Raw genomic sequence first — 22,995 nt, 5'->3', positions numbered from 1 at the left:
CAGGCCATGCTAGGCCTAAATCCTTGATACGCATGATGATGATGAGAAAAACCATCCAATCACTTTCATTAAATAAGGTTTTCTTGTGCCCTTATTAGCTTTGCATTTTGCAAATTTTCCCAAAATATTTACATAATGTTTGCAGTTCACTTTTTTTTTTTTTTTAATGCTTGTAATACAAAACAGATTCTCCTTTTTATTTAGGACATAAACCTTTATTCACTGCATAAACCATTTTATAGCTATTATGGAGAAGTATCGTGTCTCATTCTGATCTTCATCTCTTCAAAGTAATAACATATCTCTCCTAAAGCATTTCAAGTTCATGAAGTTTATCTCTTCTATAACTTGAAATGCTTTAGTTCAGGGGATTGGCAACATATCACCCAAAGCCAGCATGTGGCTCATTAATCATTCCAGCTATGTACAATTAAATTATCAACAATACTTATAATTAACAAAAAAAGTGAGTAACAATCTTAACTAAATTAAATAACCATCACTGTTAAAAATTGATAACTACACACTGCAATTTTCTATAAGGCCTTCTACTATATCAACTTGACTATACACATTGGATATCACACTTATTGTTGCAACATGCTTCTTCTGCAGCAAATATGCTCAGTTTAGCTTTCAACACTAGTACTACTGCTAACTTGGAAATAAATCGCTAAAAAAAAAAAGTAGTTAAAAAAATTCTGAGGCTTTCAATGTTTTTCATGGAAATTTTAATTTGTGATAACTTTTTGTTTATAGATTTTACTGCTAAGTTGTCACCTTCGAAGTTTAAAATCTTTTTTTTTTTTTTCAAAAAATCTTGAGAAATTAATGTTGGTTATTTTTTAAAACAATTGCTGTACTTGAGAAATTCTGATGCTTAAAAAGCCAAAGTTATCTATTTTTGTATGCTAAAATGTTTATAGAGCCTCAGTAGCATGAAGCCTTTTGGTTGGAAAGACCAGTTTAATTCCCATCAGTGAAGTGAGGAACCTTTATCTGGTCTCTTGCTATGAAAGGTGAGTTAGCCAGTCTCATATGGAGGTAGGGTTTTTTTTTTTTTTCCCCACCCAGAAACTCTGGTTTTTCTTCCCCCAGAACAGGCAAACTGGTCCCATGAACACACACAGATTACAGTCATGAATATTGCCCTTAGGGGATGCAGCAGTCGTGACGAGCAGGCTGCATTAATTCGTCATAACCCCCTTATTGGGAGGGGAATCAATCCATCCTAAGAAACGAATGAGAAGGATAAATGTTTATATTAACAATCAGGCAAATACTAATATATAAATATGCAATAATTCAGGTATGGCCAAATTACAAACCCAAACGTCCTAATGTGGCTGAAGTCAAAAAAAAGTTGATGATCCCGTTTTAGATAATTATGACAGGCTAAGTTTGAGGTGACTGATACCACTCTGCATTAAAACATTTCCGATTTGTTAAAATTACTTTAGACCTTAATCACAGTCCATGAAAGTTTATAGGTTCAGAGAGACAACTGATATAGTTAGCTAACTTTCATTTAATGAATATATGTGATATATTCATTAAAATATATCACATATATTAAAATATATCAAATGAAAAATGTATCAAAATCAAATGAAAAAAAATTTTGTTTAGTGCCCTCTGCACTAAACAAATCTCCAGTACTACCTGGACAAGAAGGCAATATGGATAATTTCAATGATATTCTGATTAGAATAAAAACCATTGTTAAAACTTATTAAAACACAAATTAGGCCAATGAATTTAAATGCCTTAGATTTATACTAAAAATGCAGAAAGCATATAAGAACTATAACTGTACGTGATAATTAGTCTTCTCCAAGTAGCAGTGAGCAAGTTCAAAACTTCATGGCTTCTGCACAACAGTATGAAGGCTGCAGTTCAGAGGTCCTCTCCAAGCCTTTATTATTTTTTTTTCTTCAAGAAAATCAAAGTTGGCAATAATGCACACAACCAAAATCTGCAGATGCTGCTCTTACATACTGAAAATATGCAGCAAAATCTTTATTAACCTAGAAACTGACATGAACTAAATTCAAGACATTCTCATAGCACACTGAAACTTTATCAACTTTGCCCTTGTGATTTGTGGTATCAGTGTGTTTAAATGAACTTTGCATCAAAACATTTAATGCAATTTAATATCAACAATTCAATTTCATTCTAAAAATTTTAATATTATTTAAAAGATACTTTAAACACTATAACACTAACCTGACTGCCTCATAGCAATGCAGCTCTCTGTTGATTCTGACATAGATAGCAAAGTTTTACTCATATCTTCTTTATCACGAGCACCAAGCATAGATAATAATGAATAAACCATTTCAACCTATGTAAGATAATAAAGTATATAATATTTCAAGAATTCCAATAAGCAAATTTTTAGTAAAGTAAATTAAATAAAACAGATGCAACAAAGAACATATTTGTGTAGTTCAAAGCATATTTTACTTTATGTATATCTGATTCACCCTAATGCATGCTAAAATACCACCAAATAAAAACAAAAAAATGAAATTGTGCAAGTTATTAAATAACAAATTTTCATCCACAAAAATTTTTATCATGAAAAATTGATGTTCACCAGTAAAAGTGATACTTAGAATATATGCGGTTTCTTGAAGTGTACAAACCAATCTTTACAAAACAGTTTATATTTTATGATAATGATATGCATAAAATGAATCATAACTTTAAAGTGGTAAAAATTGATATTCTGATTAGAATAAATTTAACTACAGTTTAATGCATGATGAACATATTTATTCAGATATTTAGGGAAAAATAAAAGAAAGAAAGAAAGACGAAACCACTACTGTAAAAGATATGCACAACTAAACAAAAAATTTAGCAGTCCACTTCATCTGGTTGTACAGCTTCAATCTCAGCATATGCATAATTCCTTAAGAATTGAAAGATAATTCCAATACACAAGAGTAAATAGCCTGGATAGGACCCATTACTAGAGATGAGCAGATAGAATTCTGATTCTTCACAGACAACAGTGCCTAGCATTGTTAGAAGTCTTTTAACAAAGGATTAAGCAATCCAGTTATGTTCTACAGAATGAGAGCAGAGTTGAATAAAGAATGGATATCCCATGATCCTTCTTGATTTTGCAAAAGCATCTGATAGATTACACATGGCAGGTGTTATAAAAATTCACTGTTATATAAACGGTGTTATAAAAAAAATTCCTTATCTCACTTTATAGCTTTCATCTGTTACCTTCACCACACTCTGCTTCTTTTCTGTATCTTCACATATCAAGCAATAAGGGAAGCTAAATTATCTGGTATCAGTCATGATCTAAAACAAATAAGTTTACCAAGCAGAATACCAAACCAATGCAAACTATTTTTCCTACACTAGAATTTTTTTTAACCACTCTTCCTCCAAATATACTGTAGATGACTAATCTCCTCCTGGCAATTCCAACCACAATCTTCTCTATATCTCCTTTTCAACAGTTGATCTGGTCCCAACCAATCTTAGTCTTATATTCTTGTGTTACAAAACTCTGTCAAGTGGGATATCCTCAATTTCTATACCACTTTTCCATCATCATCAATTTCCTGATATGTACCCTCAAAGGTTGTACAATTACAATGACAGCAGTACATGATTAAGTTCACATTATGATTAATCTCCTATCAACAATTTACCTCCAAATTAGTCTGCTACTTGTCAGAACTCCGATATTGTCGTATATAACATTTCGGTCTTTTAATGCACTTCTGACTGAATCAATCCATAGGTCTCTTTCCTGCCATCAAACACCCATTTTTCTAGCCTTTCCTTACCTATTTAAGTGGCTATTCTACTTTAGATTAGCTCTGTTCACACATTGAGTGCTAATAATGTCTAGTTCCATTATAATATCTTCATTTTTAATATGATTCTGCCATCTGTTCACTCTCCTAATTTTTATATGGACTCTCATATCTGTGGTCTCTAGTCTTTGATCAAGTGCTTGGCTGGCCGAGAGGTTAGCATATCTGCTCTCCAGCCAAAAGGCTGCAAGTTCGAATCCTACCGTGGACATGGATGTTTGTGATTGTCTGTGAAAATACTAGTGGTGGTGGATGGTAGATGGCATTGGTGTAGTTGGTGGATTGAGTGGTGGAAACGGAGAGAGATATAGAGTAGATGCCTTCCCTCGATGTCTTTGGATTCCCTGGAGATGTCACATTAATAATAATAATAACAAAAAAAAAGTGCTTTATTTCTAACCTAATTCTGATCCAAAACTTTAAATTGGTTTGAACACTGTTTTGTATACTGCTAGTTTGGTGATCTGGCTAATTTCTCCCTTAGTCCATATAAATTTACTCACTGGCTTACCACCTTTGTTTATTGTGTTGTCTATTTCTAAATTTAATTTGCCATCTTCATTAAAAACTGTGCCTAAATAGCTGAAATATTTTATTTGTTGCATAGGTTCTCCATTGAAAATGGCAACTTGAGGTTTTATATGTTTTCCTTCTTATTTTCATAGTTTTGGTATTTTTATTGCTGATTTTCATGCCAAATTTGTTACAGCTGTTATGTAATTCAGTCATAATTAGAGAAACTTGCACTGGACATGTTTAGTTCAGTGCAATCTACATGAAGCAAAGAGCTAAGTTTGATATCTCCAATTTTAATATCAGGTTTAATGCCACTTTCTTTCATAATGCAATCCATATAGATGATGAATAAGAGTGGAAATAATGTGCATCCTTGTCTTACCCCCCCCCCATGTAAAATCAGGGATAAGACATGGTGGATGTTTGGGTACAGTACCAAACCTAGTTAATATTCTGGCAAATTACAGTATCTGAAAATTATTCCAAGCCTCTATACTATCATACATGGTTTGAACAGAGTTAATGCAATTTTATTTTAGTTTTACTTATAGTCAACTGGAGAAGCACTTTAAAATACCTTTGTTCCCAGCTGATGTGCACAAGATCGATGGGAAACAAGTGACCCTGTGGTCATGCTTGAGTTGAAACTCATGATACTAGATGTATCTTGAAGAAATCCATTTAGTGAACCTTTTTCAGTAAAGGTATCCATTCCTCCATTCCAGCGAACTACAAATAAATGAATAAATAAATAAATATTGAGGATTAATATTTAATGCAGACTTTAAATACACATTATCTAAAATCTTAGATATTAACAAATTGGGTAGCACTATTTGATTACAACATAGATAAAAAAAATATATATATATATACATACCTAAACCTCTTTTTAAGCAAATTTTTTTTACATGAATTGGGATATCAAAAATAATTTTTTTTTATGCGATTTTTATTCACTTTTATGCGACCAACCTAAAGTCTAAGTTAGGAAAAAATCCGTAATTCAAGAAAATTCTGAGAATTTTGTAGAATTGCATTCTCATTTCAATTAAGAAAATTCTAAATTCTTACGAATTTCATTTATTGGGAATTCCGCGAATTACATAACTGACTGTGCATAAAAAAGCAGTTCTTAGCAGTTTGAATTTGGTGTTTAGATTATAATATATTAGTACAGTACTAATATATATATATACTGATTCCTTATTTTAATATTTGGTGTTATTATACCTTGTAGATCTGTCGGTATAACGTTCATTATACCGATATTTACATTTTCAATCGTCTGCATTCTAACTGAGTATATATTTCAATGTTTCTATGTATGGTTCTTGGCTCTGTTTCCTGTTTTAGTTGATGAAATCAGATGCTCTTTCAAAGGTTTACGAAACTGAACAGGGAAATTTATTATATTCATTTGTCTTTTCTAAACAACCTCCGTAGCTCAATCGATTTCAACAATGCCCGTTGGTAACCAGGACTTGGATTCGAATATTCCGTCTAAGACGCGAAGACCCTTCATCTGAGCTTTTCAAATCAAGATGAGGTAGTTGGTCTCATATGTCAGTGTGTGTGTGTGTGTGGGGGGGGGGGGGGGGGGGGTCCCTCCAGGAATGCAGGGTTTTTAATATCACACATCCAGAAGAGCACATGAAGTTGAAAGCCATAACACTATGTAGATAGGATTAACTGTCCTATCAGAGCATGAATGAGATTTCAAATAAGCCGTATTACTTGGCCGTGACATGCCATTGAACTTACTCCACAACGAAAGAGAAAATGGGATGTTTTCTGTAATTTGCCCAAGAAAATGGATTGATAAATGGTATTGTGATTATGTCTAAACCTTGCCCGCTTCTCTGATTACACATACCAAGCTCTTATTCTATTATTTATTACTTTTATAAATGTTTTGTACACTGCCGGTAATAAACTAATCGGTCTACAATACTGTAAATAATTATTATTAATGCATCGTTCCATAAGTCTAGGATTTTTCTCTGCTTTAAACAAAGCATGAAGAGTCTTGCTAGTAGACAACATGGTTACCGCATTTTTTGCATTTGCATTTTTTAAGTGAAATAAAAATCGCGTTATAAAATTAATGATTTTGCCAAGAAATAATGAATGGTAAGTTATATGTAATTTTCAAATTTTCATTTCATTAACCAAAGATTTTAATCCAGCCCTCGCATGATGTTGCTGATACCCCCCCACCCCCCAAAAAAGGAAAGCAGTTTCCTTGGATATAAAAATTCAAATTTTAGATAGTCTTCAAACTGGGGAAGGTGCGACGGCTGTGGATAAGCATTTTGGAGTCTGTGAATCAACTGTAAAGATCTATAAAGAAAAATAAAGAGGCTATTAGAAAAGCGGCATGTTCTGGTACAAAATCGAGTGCGAAATTATCATACACAAGAGATGTTGTTCTAGAAAAGGCTGAAAAAGCTTTAGTGATGTGGATAGAAGATAATGTACAAAAAAGAATGCCAGATGATAGAAATTCCATCAAACAATCAGCATTGAGATTTTATGAACAGATTAAAAAACTGTAGCCAGATACTTCATCTCAATCGAGGAAAAAATATGAATTTCGTGCAAGCAATGGTTGGCTGGCTAAGTTTATTAAAAGACATGCTCTTCATAATATAAAAAGTAAACGGCTTCTGCTGATGAAATAGCTGTTAAAGCATTTTCACAAAAAATTGCTAAAATAATTGAAGATGGAGGTTACACTCGTGAACAAGTTTGGAATATGGATGAAACCGGCCTTTTCTGGAAAAAAATGCTAAACAGAACTTGCGTATTATCAAAAATGCAAAAAACTGTTGGTGGGTTCAAAGCAGCAAAGGATCGCATAACACTCCTGTTTTGTTCGAACGCTTTAGGAGATCAGAAGTTAAAACCACTGCCCATAAATCAATCATTGAGACCACGGCCAATGAAAGGCGTAGATTTTCAAAAATTGCCAGTTCAATGGATGGCCAACAAAAAAGCTTGGGTGACCATTGATATTTTCACTGAGTGGTTACACAAACATTTTGTGCCAGAAGTTAGATGCTAAGGGGGGCCTTAAGGGGGTGCTTAAGGGTCAAAGCTGTATAACTGAGAGGAGACCTCCACATAGCCTTTAAAGGAATGCGGAGAACCGACCAGGGCTTCTGACCTAATGTCCAATCCTCACCTTCTCGTGGTGCACCCTGTTGGGTATCTACTTTGATACTGAACGAACGAGGATGGGCTGGCAATTTGGGATTTAGCCGACCAAATTGTATTCTTATTGGTTAAACCAAAATAAAAAATGATGGTGCAACATGACAAAATTTCATGCCGGCTGGGGCGTCGCCCGGTTAAACAAGGCCCCCGTTGTTTTCACCAGGGAACCAGGGCGAACAGCGAAAAGTCAGCTACTGGAACAAATCTGAAAACAAACCCCAACTCAACATCACCAGAGTTAAAGATCAGTATTATCAACATAAGAAGCCTGAATGGCAAAGAAATGGAGCTAGCTGAGGAATTAGATAAGTACCAGATCGACATAATAGGGGTGACTGAAACAAAAAAGACCAAAACTGGTGAGATCTTTTTGAGCAATAAATACAAAATGTTATATTCAGGCAATAACAATCAAGGAAAAGAAGGAGTAGCCATAGTATTCAACACAAAATACAAGGCTAATCTTCTTGAATGGCAGTCAGTCTCAAGTAGAGTAATGTGGGCAAATATGAAAATGGGGAACTGGACAATGAGACTTATTTGTGCCTATGGTCCCACAGAAGGTTCTACTAAGGTAGAAGTGGAGGAATTTTTTGAGGCTTTAGAAAAAGCAACTGACACAATGAAAAAGGAAAAGTTGGTCCTTGTTGGGGATCTAAATAGTAGAGTAGGAAATGATTGTGAGACATACAAAAATATTTTGGGAAAATTTGGTGAAAAGAGCAAAGCTAATAATAATGGCAAATATCTGTTGGATTTCTGCTCAGGACATGGACTGGTTATTACTAACACCATGTTCCAACATAAAAATGTGCACAAATTCACATGGAGAGAAGAGGCTAGGAATAAGAAAAGTCTCATTGACTATGTTATTGTTGACAGTGATGTTTTCTCCCTGGTGCAGGACACCAGAGTGTACAGAGGATTTGAAATTGGAAGTGATCACTATTTAGTCTTGAGCAGGATAAAACTGAATTTCATATTGAAAAGAATAACATGTAAGAAAGTTTTAAAGCGAATAAAAGTTGAGCAGCTCTCAGGTGTAAACTGTAGACTAAAATACAGAAATATTATTGAAAAGAAAATGAAAGAGTTTCAGAACAGGAATCAAACCTTGGAGATTCAGTGGCAAACTCTGAAGGAAACATTGATTGATTCTGCCAGAGGCATGTGGTGAGGTTGTGTGCAAAGATAAAAAAATCAGAACTCCCTGGTGGACACAGGAAGTTAAAGAGGCAGTGAAGGAAAAGAAGAAAGCATATCAAAAGTTCCTGGCAAATAAGTCAGCTTTTACTCTTACAGAATACAGAGACAAATGTAAGATAGCTAAACAGTGTGTTAAACTAGCTAAACAAAAGTCATGGGAGAACTTTGGCAAGAATATAGAAAATAAATATCAAAAAGGTGGCAAAATATTCTGGAGGTTGTTGAAGAAGCTTAGAAATGGAGGAAAGAGTGCTGTAAAAGGAATTAGAGATGATAAAGGTGAAATGAAAACAGGAGAAAAAGATATCCTTGAAGTATGGAGTAATTACTTTGAAAAACTGCTAAATGAAACAAGCAGTGATGACAGCACAGTGATAAAAAACACTGACCAGGCATGCAGTCAGGAATACATATCCATACTTGAAGTAGAAAAAGCCATTAAAGGCTTGAAATGTGGAAAGGCAGCAGGAGTAGATGATATTCGACCAGAAATGCTGAAGTATGGTGGTATAAGAGTCTTACAGTGGGTGCACTGCATAGTTCAGAAAGCCTGGACAGAGGGACGAATTCCCGATGATTGGAGTAGAGCTCTCATAGTACCCATATATAAAAAGGGAAATAAAACTGAATGTGAGAATTACAGAGGTATTTCCCTACTGAGTGTTCCTGGCAAGATCTATGCAAGTATACTTGAGAAACGGTTGAGAAGAATTGTGGAAGAAAAGCTTGGTGAAGAACAAGCTGGATTCAGGCCAAATAGAGGCTGTCAGGATCAGATCTTCACTTTACGACAAATAGTCGAGAAAGCATGGGAATATAACAAAGATCTGTATTTAAGTTTTGTTGATTTGGAAAAGGCATATGACAAGGTGCCAAGAGAGAAGCTATTCAATACGCTGCAGTTATATGGTGTCAATGGGGCATTATATCAAGCAATACTTAGTCTTTATTTGAGTTGTGAGTCAGCAGTTAGAATTGAAGGAAGTACAGGAAGATGGTTTAATGTTAAATCTGGTGTGAGACAAGGATGTACATTATCCCCTCTGTTATTCATTATCTATATGGATCACATTATGAAGGAATGTGGTATTAAACCTGATATCAAAATTGGAGATGTTAATGTTAGCTCTTTGCTTTATGCGGATGATGTTATACTTCTAAATAAATCTGCTACAAGTCTGCAAGATTCTCTGACTAAATTGAATAGCTGTTGTAATAGATATGGTATGAAGGTCAGCAATAAAAAGACAAAGATAATGAAAATAGGCAGAATCATTGAAAATGTCAACTGTGTTGTGAATGGAGAACCTGTGGAACAAGTAAAACATTTCAGCTACTTAGGCACAATTTTTACTGAAGATGGTAAACTAAATATAGAAATAGACAACAGAATCAGCAAAGCTGGTATCGTGGGAAGCCAATTGAATAAATTCATATGGAATAAGAAAGAAATTAGTCGGAACACTAAATTAGCTGTATACAAGACTGTGTTCAAACCAATTTTAACTTATGGATCTGAGAGCTGGGTCAGAAGTAAAACATTTGACCAAAGACTAGAGACCGCAGATATGAGAGTCCTGAGAAAGATTAGAGGCGTGAACAGATGGCATCAATGGCAATATCATATTAAAAATGAGGATATTAGGAAAGAACTTGACATTGTCAGCATCCAGGAATGCGTTAGCAGAGCTAATCTCAGATGGTATGGTCACTTAAATAGAATGGGAGAGGAAAGATTAGCAAAACAAGTGTTCTCTGCCAGGTTGGCAGGAAAACGACCCAGAGGAAGACCAAGATATAGGTGGATTGATACGGTACAAAGTGCCTTAGACGTTAGAAATATAAGATCTGATAATGTTGGAGTCTTGACAAGTAACAGACTGATTTGGAGGAAAATTGTAGATAGGAAGTTAGTAATGATGTAATTTTTTCATGTAGTACTGTCATATCCTGTACACCCCTTGAGGGTACATGGCAGGAATTTGATGATGATGATGATGATGATGATGAGTTAGATGCTATTTGAATGACAAGGATCTCGAATTTAAAGTGCTTTTGATTCTTGATAATGCACCTGGTCTTCCTGCCATAGAAGACCCAAATGTGCATTTTGTTTCCTGCCGCCCAATACCACATCGTTGCTACAACCTCTAGATCAGGGTATAATTGCCACTTTTAAAACATATTATGTCAGACGAACATTTCAGTACGTTTTGAACAAGCTAAATGATCATGAAATACTGTCGGTTATGGATGTGTGGAAAAAATTTTCAATTATGGATTGTATTGAATGTTTGATTATCATTATCTGAATTGAGACCAGAAACTATGAATGCATGATTGGAAAGCTATTTGGCCCACATGTGTTAAAGAGAAATGCTGCTGTTCCCTTCAATCATACTGCAGAATTCCCCAATATAATAAGTTTGGCATGTGAAATCGGCGGAGAAGGATTCAATGATCTTACGTCGGCAGATATTGAAGAATTGTTAATTGATAAACCTCTTAGTGAAGACGAAATAGTGGAGATTGTTTCCGAGACTCCTGAAAGAGAAGAAGTTAATAATAATAATCAACATAATCCTACTTTTACAGCTGATATAATTAAAGAAGGTCTTAAACTGGCCAGTAATTTAGTCAATTATTTTGCCCGACATGATCCAAATGAAGAACGTGCTGGGAAGTTTTCATGTGAGCTTAAGTTGTTAATGTCTTCATACAGAGAATTATATCGAGAATTATCTAAAGCATCAACACAGCGATTAATAACTGAGTTCATGCCTAAAACTATTGAAACAACCAATGGTACTTTTGTTCAAGACATGACAAGAAGAATTCCACAAATTGAGGCGGAAGTCGATGACAATAATACCATTATTACAGTCTCACGAAAACAAAAGCTTTCGTGTTTATTGTCAGAAACTGATGGCGAATAACATAATTTTTTTATAGAATCCTTAGCAAACAACTGAAATTAATATGTTTTTTTTTTAAAGTTATTAAAATTCATTATATGTATGTATGTGGTCTCCATGAAATGTAAATAAAAATCTTATGATCCTAACGAATTTAATGTTTGTTTTTTTCATTATTTTGCTTATATTTCAGGTTTGGAACCAATCTTCACTTTTTTCTATGGAGTCAGTAGTTCTTTTTATGCAAATTCTATTTACGCATAATTTTTAGGAACATATCTATTGCGTAAAAAGAGGTTTAGGTGTATATATGTATATATATATTTTTTAATTTCAGTCATCTACAAGTTTTCGGAGCCAATTATATAGTTATCTCATTCTTGATTCTGTTGATCAATTGGAACAGAATGAGAATACCTAGGCAGAAAGGAAGTTTATTGAGATTTTTTTTGTCTAAATATATACATATTACAGTTTAATGGAAATACTGTCAGAGGAACCATGAATCAAAGGACAAAGATAACAGGGATCAATTATAAGGTAAATCAAGTGAAATTAAATACAGAAGCTGAATGGTTATTGCTGCAGTTTTTCAGGTTTTTCGAGGAATAACAAGTATAACTTCAGATGAATAAACAAAAACAAAAACATAAAACAGAAAGAAATTTAAGTGTCTGTATGCTAGGGAGAAGAGCAGGATAGTAAAAGCAGAGTCAATAATGATTTTTAGACTTAAGGGAGAAAGTTCTATGATGTAAATGTTCCATTTACGTCATAGAACTTTTGCTGTCATAGTGACAACGAGAACTCTATTCAAATCAACTGGGATTTGACCTTCTGAATTATAGTGACTACTGTGTAACTACTGTAAAAGTTTTATAACTCCATATTTAAGCATTTTTGGTCAAATATCTACTCCAGCTGCCTTTCCGCGTTTCAGATTTTTGATGGCTTTTTCTACTTCAAGTATTGATATGTTGTCCTAACTGCTTTCTGCCAGCCTGGATGCTTGAGTGGGTAGCGTACCCGCTCTCCAACCAAAGGTCACGGGTTTGAATCCCACCACAGTAGAGTGGATGTTCGTGATTGATTGTCTTACCTTGGGTACTGCTATAACCTTTGATATGATCTTTGCTATCCTTGCACAATTAAAACCATAAATCATCATAATCATCAACCTAACTGCATTCCTGTTGAGTGTTTACTACTATCATGCTGTCCCTGCTTGTTTCATTTAGCAACCTTTCAAAGTTATTACTCCAGACATCTAGAATATCTTTATCTTCAGTTTTCATGTAACCATTATCATCTCTGATTCTGTTAACAATACGCTTTCTTACACTTAAGCTTTTTCACTACCTTCCTGATATTTATTTTCTATGATTTTATCAAAGTCTTCCTGTGACTTCTGTTTAGCTAGTTTCACACAGTGCTCTGCTTTCTTACATTTTACATCTTACATGGATTTGAGAGCTGGGTTACAAAAGAGCAGTGGATCAAAGATTAGAGACCACAGATAATGTGCTCTGAAATACAAAATAGAACTAATCTATGTGGTATGGTCACAAAGAGAATAAGAAATTTAGTAAAAGAATTTGATTCTAAGGCATGGAAGATAAAGATCTAGGCAGAATGTTGTATCTGCAGTGCCTTAGAACATCAAAACATAAGATCTGACAATATTAGAATCCTGACAGATAAGATGAATCTGGAGAAAAACTGTCAATAGGAAGTTAGTAATGATGTAAATGTATGTACCACTATCATCTGCACAACTCTTGAGCATACATATTATGAATTTTATGATTATGAGCCCTGGGTTTATACTTAGGATTTTAAAGACCACACTAACTACAACATCAACGACTATTGAATTTTGAGCTTTGTAACATACATATCATTAAGTAAACTCTGCATAAGCTTACTTTTACAGAATATGAATAATTCTGTTGCCTTTAATTACCATAATTTTCACTTTAATAATAACAAAGACAGCTGAAATACTCTCATTAAAATATCGTAAATCCAATGTTGCTTTGTAATGCACTCCTTATAGAGGATTAGACAATTCCACTTTTTTGGTTGCTGTGTTTTGTAGACAGCTGTGATTTCACTTTTAAAACAAGATTATCCTTCTCCCCACATGCACAAATAAAGGTAATTTATATATTCAACACGAAAAGTGTTCTGTAAGAGTGACTTGCAGCAACTACAGGAATTACAGTAGCCATCATCCAAAAGATTTTGGACTCTTTATAGTGCATTTATTTTCAATATGTCAATGATTATATTCAATCTGTATATCAAATTAAATAATATTTTCTTTCAGGAAAGATGATAATTTTTCTTTTAAGAATAACGATCATCATTGTTCAAGTCAAGAGTTTAAGTTCTAACTTTAGCTGTAATATCCAGTCAAGCACAGCATTTGACTTTCAAAGAGTTCAAGACCAGTAATATTCTTAAAGATCGGTCTTTTTAGGATGGTCTGTCACACCTATGATGTTGTAAAACTACTGAAGTCAATTTGCCACACTTACAGATCAGCCAAACTCAGTTACTCCAGAAAAAAGCTGTATGTCATCTTCCTCAGCTTGGAAAGGTCAACAGACAGCCAAAATGTTCTTCATAAACAGAAATCATAACAAGCTGAAGATCATGATGTCTCTCAGACTTTTCTACTAATCTTTGTGATTGATGTTATATCCAAAAAAAAAATGATATAAGAGTTGAGTTGAGTTTTAATTTAGATAAAAGATGCAATCCAATTTTTATCTAAATTACCTAAAATCTAAAACAGATCAGTAAAAAAAAGCTTGACTAAGATCAATTTCCTGGATTTCTTTAAAATTTTAACTAACAATGTTATTCACTATTTAATACTAGTTGATCAGAGCATTCCTGTTGGGCTCTGATCAACATCAGAGCCCAACAGGAATGTGGGCTTGACCTGCTGGAGGACAGATGAAAATTTGCCACCATAAAATTCATAAATAATATTGGAAGCTATCAAAGTGATCATATCTCCCTAAAAACTTATGAACATTGGAACCAAAAATGCAGACTTCACAGATCATCAACTTTACAATATGATGACACTATCAGGAAAGAAATAGGTCTTGATCAGCTAAATGCCCACATAAACAAAGAACCTCTATTTTCCAGTCCTTTACCTTCAAATACCTCCATAAATCTAAACCTTACCAAACTCTGTACAAAAAAAAAAGAACCAAAAGAAATACTCAAAGAAAAAGGCCTAAATACTATCAACCATCTTTCATCCTCCAAACAGGTTATTTGTTATACCGATGGATCGTCAGACACCAATATGATTAATGGAGGTGCTGGTGTTCTCCTTCTACTACCGAAAGGTGAAAAACTTTCACAGCGAACTCTATGCAATAAATAAAGAGGTTGAAGCCTACTTAAAACTGTCATCATCTCAAATTTGAAGGAATTATAATTTACAGTGACTCAAGATCAGCAATGGAGGCAATCAAAAATTGCAATACCAAGCTCACACAAGACATCCATAAACTCTTAAATCAACTAAAGTGTTGAGGTAAAAGTTGCACTTTATAATGGATTCCTGCTCATGTAGGCATTGATTACAATGAAGCAGCTGATAAATTAGCAAAAGAGGCCAGAGAACTCAACCAAGAAACTCATATGATAACTCTTGCTGATGCCAACACTAGCAAAAGCTAAACTAATTCTACTGAAATCAGTGATACAACATCAAATTCCCGAAATCAGTGCTGACAGAAGGACCTCCACCACGATAGCAAGACTACGAACAGGACATTATAGAGGAATGAAGATCAATACAGATAATACGAGAATGTATAGAAACTGCAACAACTGCTCCAATACAGAACTGATACCCACTCACATCTTTACCTGTCCAGCAATTACAGCAGCCTTGAAAGAAATAGATCCTAATTCTGAACAACAGCTCTATACAAACAAAATCAGACATAGCCAAAGCAGTACAAGGAGCACACGGAAACATCTAAGACTCTTCAAAGGACAAGACAACAGCAACAATACTAGTTGATGAGGTAGCAGTTGTAGCTTATTACTGTGTGGCCAGATGATATGCTATATTCTAGTAAAAAAAAGACATGCTATATTAATAAATTAGAGAAAATCTGCATCAGCATCTTAAGTTTTTGTATATGCAATTCCTTTGATTAAAAATGATCACTTGTTAAACTACTGTTTTGAAGAAAATTTTTGGATGATTTCTTGGTTATTCATGCATTACAAGCTAGTAGAACAGAACAATGCTATAAGTTAAAATTACAAAGCTATAGTGCACATTTCAATGCAAGAAGAGAGCATCAACACTCTGAAAGTTACTTATTACTTCCCATGCAGTAATCTCCAAGTTTAGTAATCAACCATTTATCTCACCCTTCAATCATCAGAACAGTGAGTTCTGATAACTGATGGAGCAGCAATTGATATATACAGTTGCATGGTGCTCTGCCAAAAGTCAGTTGACATGCAAGGGTCAATTAATTGAAGGGTAGTTGTTTTGAAGACTGGATAAATGGTAGATTATTGTACCATGGCCAAATGGAGTCTTATTCTCCTTTCACTTATTCCTAATGAAGGTGATGGTTGAGCTCTCTTCTTGCACTAGAACACACCATAACATTGTGAGTTTTTAAACTTATGTTCTATTATTCTCGTTTGTTACCATTTTTACACCAAGGGCTACCAATAAAGTTGACTGAAAATTTTGCTCGAAAATAACCATTCACACATTCTATCTATTCCTATTCATTATTCATTCGCTTCAGTAAGAAGGGAATGAATAGTGAATAAGAATAGATAAGAAAGAAGGTTGTAAAATAATAATAGATAAGAAAGAAGGTTGTAAAATAATAATAGATAATCAGTCATTCCTATGCTGGGATTAGTGTGAAAATTTGTGTATATAGAAGGGCCTAATATATGTATATGAGTATATTCAATGTCAAATTAACATACAAACTATGCAGCTTAATCTATATACAACTTCTATCAATACATTACCTGGTGTGTTACAAATTGCTGGATTAAATAAAAATGAACTTCTTTTCACAATATACATACGCAAAACAGAATGACACAAACTTACTTCTTTCTATTGGCCACTCCCCATGATAAATGGAAGATAAATTGGAATTCTGACCTTCTGTAAGTTCAGTTTCAATTCTTTCATTTAGGAACTGATTACAGGGAGTTACCTTGACTGTTAAGTGGTCCCCACAACTATCTTTGGCACAAGCTTCTCCATACTCTGACGAAACTGTCTCCTAAAATAAATAATTACAGCAAAAATGAAACCGATATAATTTTAATTAAAATTTTATATCAAATTGCTTTAAGGAATGATTTACCTACACACTTTATCACAGTGGTCAGTAGAAGTGCACTATAATGAAGTGATTGCCATAATGAACTATATATAGAGAAGGCCCAAACCTAAGTCCAATAGAAGCAATGCTATTTTAAGCTCGCTATTACAAAAGCTGAAAAAACCTTCACTGTACCAAAGAGAATTTCTAGCAAATGACATCACAATCAGGAAACAAAGGGAAATCAAGGGATATATAACAAAAGAAAATCACAGATAATAAAACAGAAAAACTTATCTTTGGAAATAAAGGAAATGGGAAAACATACATTGAGGCAAAGAATTGCCAGGCTCCATCAATAAAGCACAAAATGATAACATAAAAAGCACAAATGCAAACAATAATAGGAGTCAAGAAAAAAAAAGAAATTATAAAAATATAGAATTAACATTTAAATTTTAAAAGGTTACATGATCTTATAATAGCACTCATCTGAACAGTTCATTATGAAGATTTTAAGTAATTTCCTTAAATATGTACAGAATGTAAAAGTTTGTGCAGTTTTACAACTAAAACTGAAAATTTAGTCAAACATTTAATTTCAATCTCCAAAATTTAGAATTTACCTTATAAAGTCATTCAAACACAAAATGACCTGCTAACCAAATTTCATAACTTTTAAATTAAGGAGGGTAATGACAGGATTGTGTGAATGATGTGTGTCAATGTAGTACTGTAAAATTTCACATGATAAATAATTTATCGTGTTAATTTTTACAAGTTTTTCTAAGGAAATTATACATAAAGAATTGTCATTGTTTATATTATTACTATAAATCCTTTCTATGTAATAATTTAATTACAAAACTTTATTAAACTGTTGTGATGCATGAAATGTGACATCATCATGTACCAATGTTAATGCATGTCCATGTATGGGAATTTCGAAAGAAGTGAGAAGTGTGATGTCATGTCCAGATGTCGATGCATGACCGTATATGGAAGGTTTGAGAGACATGCACATGCGCACAACGTGAAGCCTGTGCCTTTATAAGCTCTTGCATTAATAAGGTCTTCATCTGAAGGTTTTGCTTCCCTGGGCCCAATGCCATGTGCGGTCTGCCACTGGTCATCAAGAGTCTCAGGATTCATTTCAGCCAAATTATGGAGACTACAACCATGTTAGAAATAATTACTTTAATTTACCGATTTCAAGCTTCATATTAAGGTCATCATCTGGAGAGATGAGTGCACGTGTACACACACAGAGGGGGAGGGAGGGACGGAGAGAGAGAGAGAGCGCACGTGTACACACACAGAGGGGGAGGGAGGGACGGAGAGAGAGAGAGAGAGAGAAGCTATATTACATTTCAAACAGTATGCCAAAGAGAGAATAATTTAATCAACAGTTAGTCTATTGGCCTGACCACTATATAGTGAAAAAATAAATTAATTAAAAAAATAAAAAATAATAAAATGAAATAACTACATCAAAGCTATATTCTGTTTATGACATCATCAGAAAACAATTTCATATAGATAGTTTTATTACAGCAAAAGTGGTGTCCTAAATTAACACGAGTTGTTATTATATTAGAGTTAAGATCCTGGATTATGCACAGTCCTATTTATAATTATCTCTTTTCAAGCTTTATATTAAGGTCATCATATGGAGTATACACATGTAATATAGCTTGTGTATGTGTATACACACATAAACAAGCTATATTACATTTCAAATAGTATGTCAAACAGACAATGGTTTAATCAATGGTTAGTCTATTGGCCTGAAAAATAAAAAATAATAAAATAACTACATCAAAGCTATATTCTGTTTATGACATCATCAGAGAACAATTTCATATAGATAGTTTTATTACAGCAAAAGTGGTATCCTAAATTAGAGTTAAGATCCTGGATTATGCACAGTCCTATTTATAACGGAAAGGTGTATACTCCATATGATGGGTAAATATGTGCCTTGCATATTCTTAGGATTTTTAGACCATTATTATTGTTAAGATTAGGGTGATTGATAAAAATTTCATAGGTCTCCTTAAATTTACGTTCATACCACGTTTTGGCGTGTCCAATCAATTCTATGTAGAGTACGATTAGAAAGGCTGGATTTACCATAGTTATTCAATTTAATGTGCCATTTATTTTCCTTTTTTCAGACAGAAATTGTGCATCCTGTTTCACCTATATAGGGCCAACAAGTGCAGAGGAAGTGGATCCTTGGATGAGTTGAGTAAGTTCTTTAATTTTGAAGGAGGTTTAAAAGGTACCATTTAGGTTGTTTCTGTAGCATTGTTTATTTTATCTGATTTCCCTTTAATGTGTGGAATGGTTACAGTTTTATTGTAATCTAGTTTATTTTTGCTTTTAAGTAAAGTCTTATTGACAAATTTTATTGATAGTATTTTGGCTGCAGCCATTTTTCAGGAAGGTATTGCTGATAACTTTTAATTCATCTTTAAGTGCTTGTCCATTGGAGCAAATCTTCAAAGCCCTGTTTTCAAATATTAATGAAACCTAGTTTTTATGTTGGGTGGTGGTAGGAGTTTATGTGTGTATACTGGCCAGTATGTGTAGGCTTCCAGTAAACAGTGAAAGAAAGACTGCCAGAAGGAAAGGAAAAAGAAGTCTCAGAGTTTTGCCTTCTTTCCTCTAGGTCAACCACAAGTGTGGTCTACCATTGGTCATCAGAAGAAAGAAGGTCATAGGGTTCTCAACCTTCTCTTACCTGGGTCCACTGTTGGTCATTGAAAGAGAAGAGTCATACATCTTGGGATTCTGCCTACTCTTACCTGGGTCCACCACCACCTGACATTCACCGTCAGCCATCAAAAGAGAAGCATCTTACGTTAAAAGATCCAGTCCATTGGTGAGAGTAATCATAGGGTCTTGTGACTTGGGAGGTGGCTAAAGGTATGGAATTTACAATTAAGACAGGGAATATGTGGAATTATCGGGCTGGTAAGTATGACAAGCTTAGGAGTTTGATTGGTTCAGTGCCATGGCATGTAAAACTGCAAGGGCTGGATGTTGATAGTGCATGGGAAGCTGTTAAAAAGTGTTTGCAGGAGGCAATGGCTGACTGTATACCTAGAGTCTGAATAATAAATCAAGTAGGAGTTAAATGGATGAATAACACCATTAAGCTTGAGCTGCAAAAAAAGAAACAACTGTGGAGGGAATTTAAGGAGAAAGGTGACCAGCAGGCACATGAACGGTAACGAGCATGGTAAGAAAAGCAAAAGTGGACTATGAAAGAAAATTAGCCATGCAGGCTAAAGAGATTCCCAAACAGTTTTTTCGGTATGTTGCAAGTAAAAGAAAAAATGTATATGGCAGAATGATTTTAAAGAATGCTGATGGTAGGGAGGTAATAACCGAATCAGTTGATATAGTGCAATTACTGAGCGAGCACTTTGCAAGAGTATATCATCCAGGTGGTGGCATTGCAGGAATGAATGAACCAATAGCTTATAGGGGAATTACTAGGGGAATTGTGGTGAATGAAGTGGAGGTGAATAGACTATTACAAACCTCAATGTCAATACATCTCTGGAATTGGATGGTATACCAGCTCATGTCGTACGTGAAGCAGTTAAAGAATTGTCAGTGCCCTTGACCATTTTGTTTAATTTGAGTCTTGGTTCTGGGTTAGCCCCGTGGGGGTGGAAAGATGGGAAAATAGTTCCACTACATAAAGGAGGTTCCAAGATTGCTATTGTAAATTACCGACCGATCAGCATATCAGGAATCGTTGTCAAGGTCTTGGAGAAAATAGTCAAGAGGAAAATACAAGACTGGATAGATGAAAATGGGATACGGTATGGGGGACAGCGTGGTTTTGTGAAGGGTAGATCATGCATCAGTAACTTGTTCACGTTTTATAACACAGTGACGGCTGAACTGGATAAGGGTAATGGATTTACAATGATTCTACTGGACCTCGGCTAAGACCTTTGACAGGATACCACATAGAATTCTAATCAGTAAACTGCAGCATATGGGAGGATGGATATAGGGTAGGTGAGATGAATAGGAGGTTGGTTGATGGAGAGATACCAGAGAGTGGTTTATTCAGGAGTAGAGTCCAAAAGATGGCCTGTGACTAGTGGTGTGTCGCAGGGTTCTGTTCTCGGACCACTACTGTCCAATTGTTCATTAACGATATAAGAAAGGATCTGAGAGGAAGTGTCCATTTGTTTGCTAATGATGCAAAGTTGGGTAGAGCAATAGTGAGTGCACAGGATGTCAAAATTTTGCAGGATGATTTGGATAGTTTGGAGGACTGGCCTAATGAGAATGGATCTCAGTTTAATGTGGCAAAGTGTAAGGTTATGCATTTTGAGGAGAAAAGATTAGCAGCAGTATATCACAATGGTGGAACCGTACTCCAAGAGATTGACGAGGCCAGGGATTTGGGAGTGTTGGTAGATAAGGAATTGAAGTTTAAGGGACACATCGCAAAAGCAGCTAAATCAACTCATCAAATCACTTGATTGCTGAAAAACAGTTTAACGAGCAGAGACAAACAGGTCATTGTTCCTCTGTATCGAGTCTTGATAAGACCCCATCTAGACTACTGTGCCCAGATATGGGCACCAGGGTTACTTCTTGATGGAGAGGATCCAGAGACGAGTGACCAAGATGATAGCAGGTCTATGGAATGAACCTTGTGAGAACAAGTTGAAGATTTGTGGGTTGCAGAAATTGGTTGATAGGCAGAAAAGGGGTGATATGATTGAGACATTCAAATTACTGAAGGGTTTCTATAAGATTAATTCAGAAGATATTTTTGAGAATGGGACTGGTGATGGGAGGACTAGGGACCATACATGGAAGCTGGGCAAGAGTGTGGTTAGCAAGTGTGTTAGAGCTAGGTTTTTTACTTGAAGTGGTGAATGAGTGGAATAAGCTGCCAGAGTCTGTTGTGGGTGCCATGACTGTGAATGAGTTCAAGGCAAGGTACGATAGATACTGTGTGAATGTTGAATAGTTGTTCTTGACATGATATTAGGGCCTCCCTCTACGAGCCTATGGACTCCTTGGAGTTGCCCGTAATAATAATAATAATAATAAAAATAATAATTCCCTGGGTTCACTGCCATAAGAAGTCTGCTGTCAATTGCCAGAATGTCCCGTTAGAAGAGAGCTTCCCATTGCCACCATGGAAAGGAATCTCTGATGACACAGGAAACACTCATTGTATGGCTTTTGCTGCCACGTTGCCGAATTAAGGGTTCAAGAGGGTACAGAATTATCAACGACTCAGACAAAGAAGAGATTTGGTGTAAGATCAAGAATGAGCCAGCAGAAAAAAAGAAAAAGGGAGCAACCATCATGTGGACAAAAGGATCGTGTAATGGACAGTGCTAAATGAGTATTTTAAGAGTGGAAATGTAACAGAACTAAACCTAATTTTAAAATATTGTAAGTAACTATGAATTTCATTCAATTGTATAAATGTGCTAATGTGAATCAAATAGTGTAATAAGAATTCTTGATTTTATTAAATGGTTTGTGAACACAGTGGATCATTTTGTCAATGTACTATCTCCCCAGAAATTCGAACCTGCATATGAAAAGTTGAGTATCTATCTTCGATTAAGTAATTAAGTTCAAGCCACAACTGATTTAAAGTAAACATTAGAAGTTGGCAAGGAATAAGAACAATTTGCTTTGTCAGCTTAGAATTTCACAACTTGACACTCAATATGTAGTCTAACTGGCACAGTCACAAAACAAATAAATTTGATAGGCTACAGAGTGTGAGCAAATAAGATATAGTAGAATGAAACAAATGGCAGAAGTAAACATTTTATGACATTTTAAAGCCTATAAGAAATAAGATTAAGACAAAGAAGGAAGATTACAGTGTTTCCTGCAATGAGTCTTCTGACTTCGTGGAGATATCTATATTATAAT

General features: G+C 34.7%; 1 protein-coding gene across 1 annotated transcript in view; it reads right to left on the bottom strand.

The window, feature by feature from the left end:
- Nucleotides 1-22,995, bottom strand: part of LOC150093613 (adenomatous polyposis coli protein-like) — a 372,524-nt gene that overhangs the window by 196,613 nt on the left and 152,916 nt on the right. The window contains exons 6-8 of the mRNA XM_090413231.1: nt 16,836-17,013; nt 4,945-5,096; nt 2,230-2,347 (exon numbers count right to left, since the gene is read on the bottom strand). Of these exons, the coding sequence (XP_090269357.1) occupies nt 2,230-2,347; nt 4,945-5,096; nt 16,836-17,013 (448 nt within the window). The remainder of the gene's footprint in view (nt 1-2,229; nt 2,348-4,944; nt 5,097-16,835; nt 17,014-22,995) is intronic.

This window comes from Typopeltis vanoorti, chromosome 23, assembly GCF_054136105.1.
Source record: "Typopeltis vanoorti isolate ZY-2024b chromosome 23, IOZ_Tvanoo_1.0, whole genome shotgun sequence".
Taxonomy (NCBI): domain Eukaryota; kingdom Metazoa; phylum Arthropoda; class Arachnida; order Uropygi; family Thelyphonidae; genus Typopeltis; species Typopeltis vanoorti.
The sequence above is the reverse complement of the archived record's forward strand: the minus strand, read 5'-3'. Positions and strand labels throughout refer to the sequence as shown.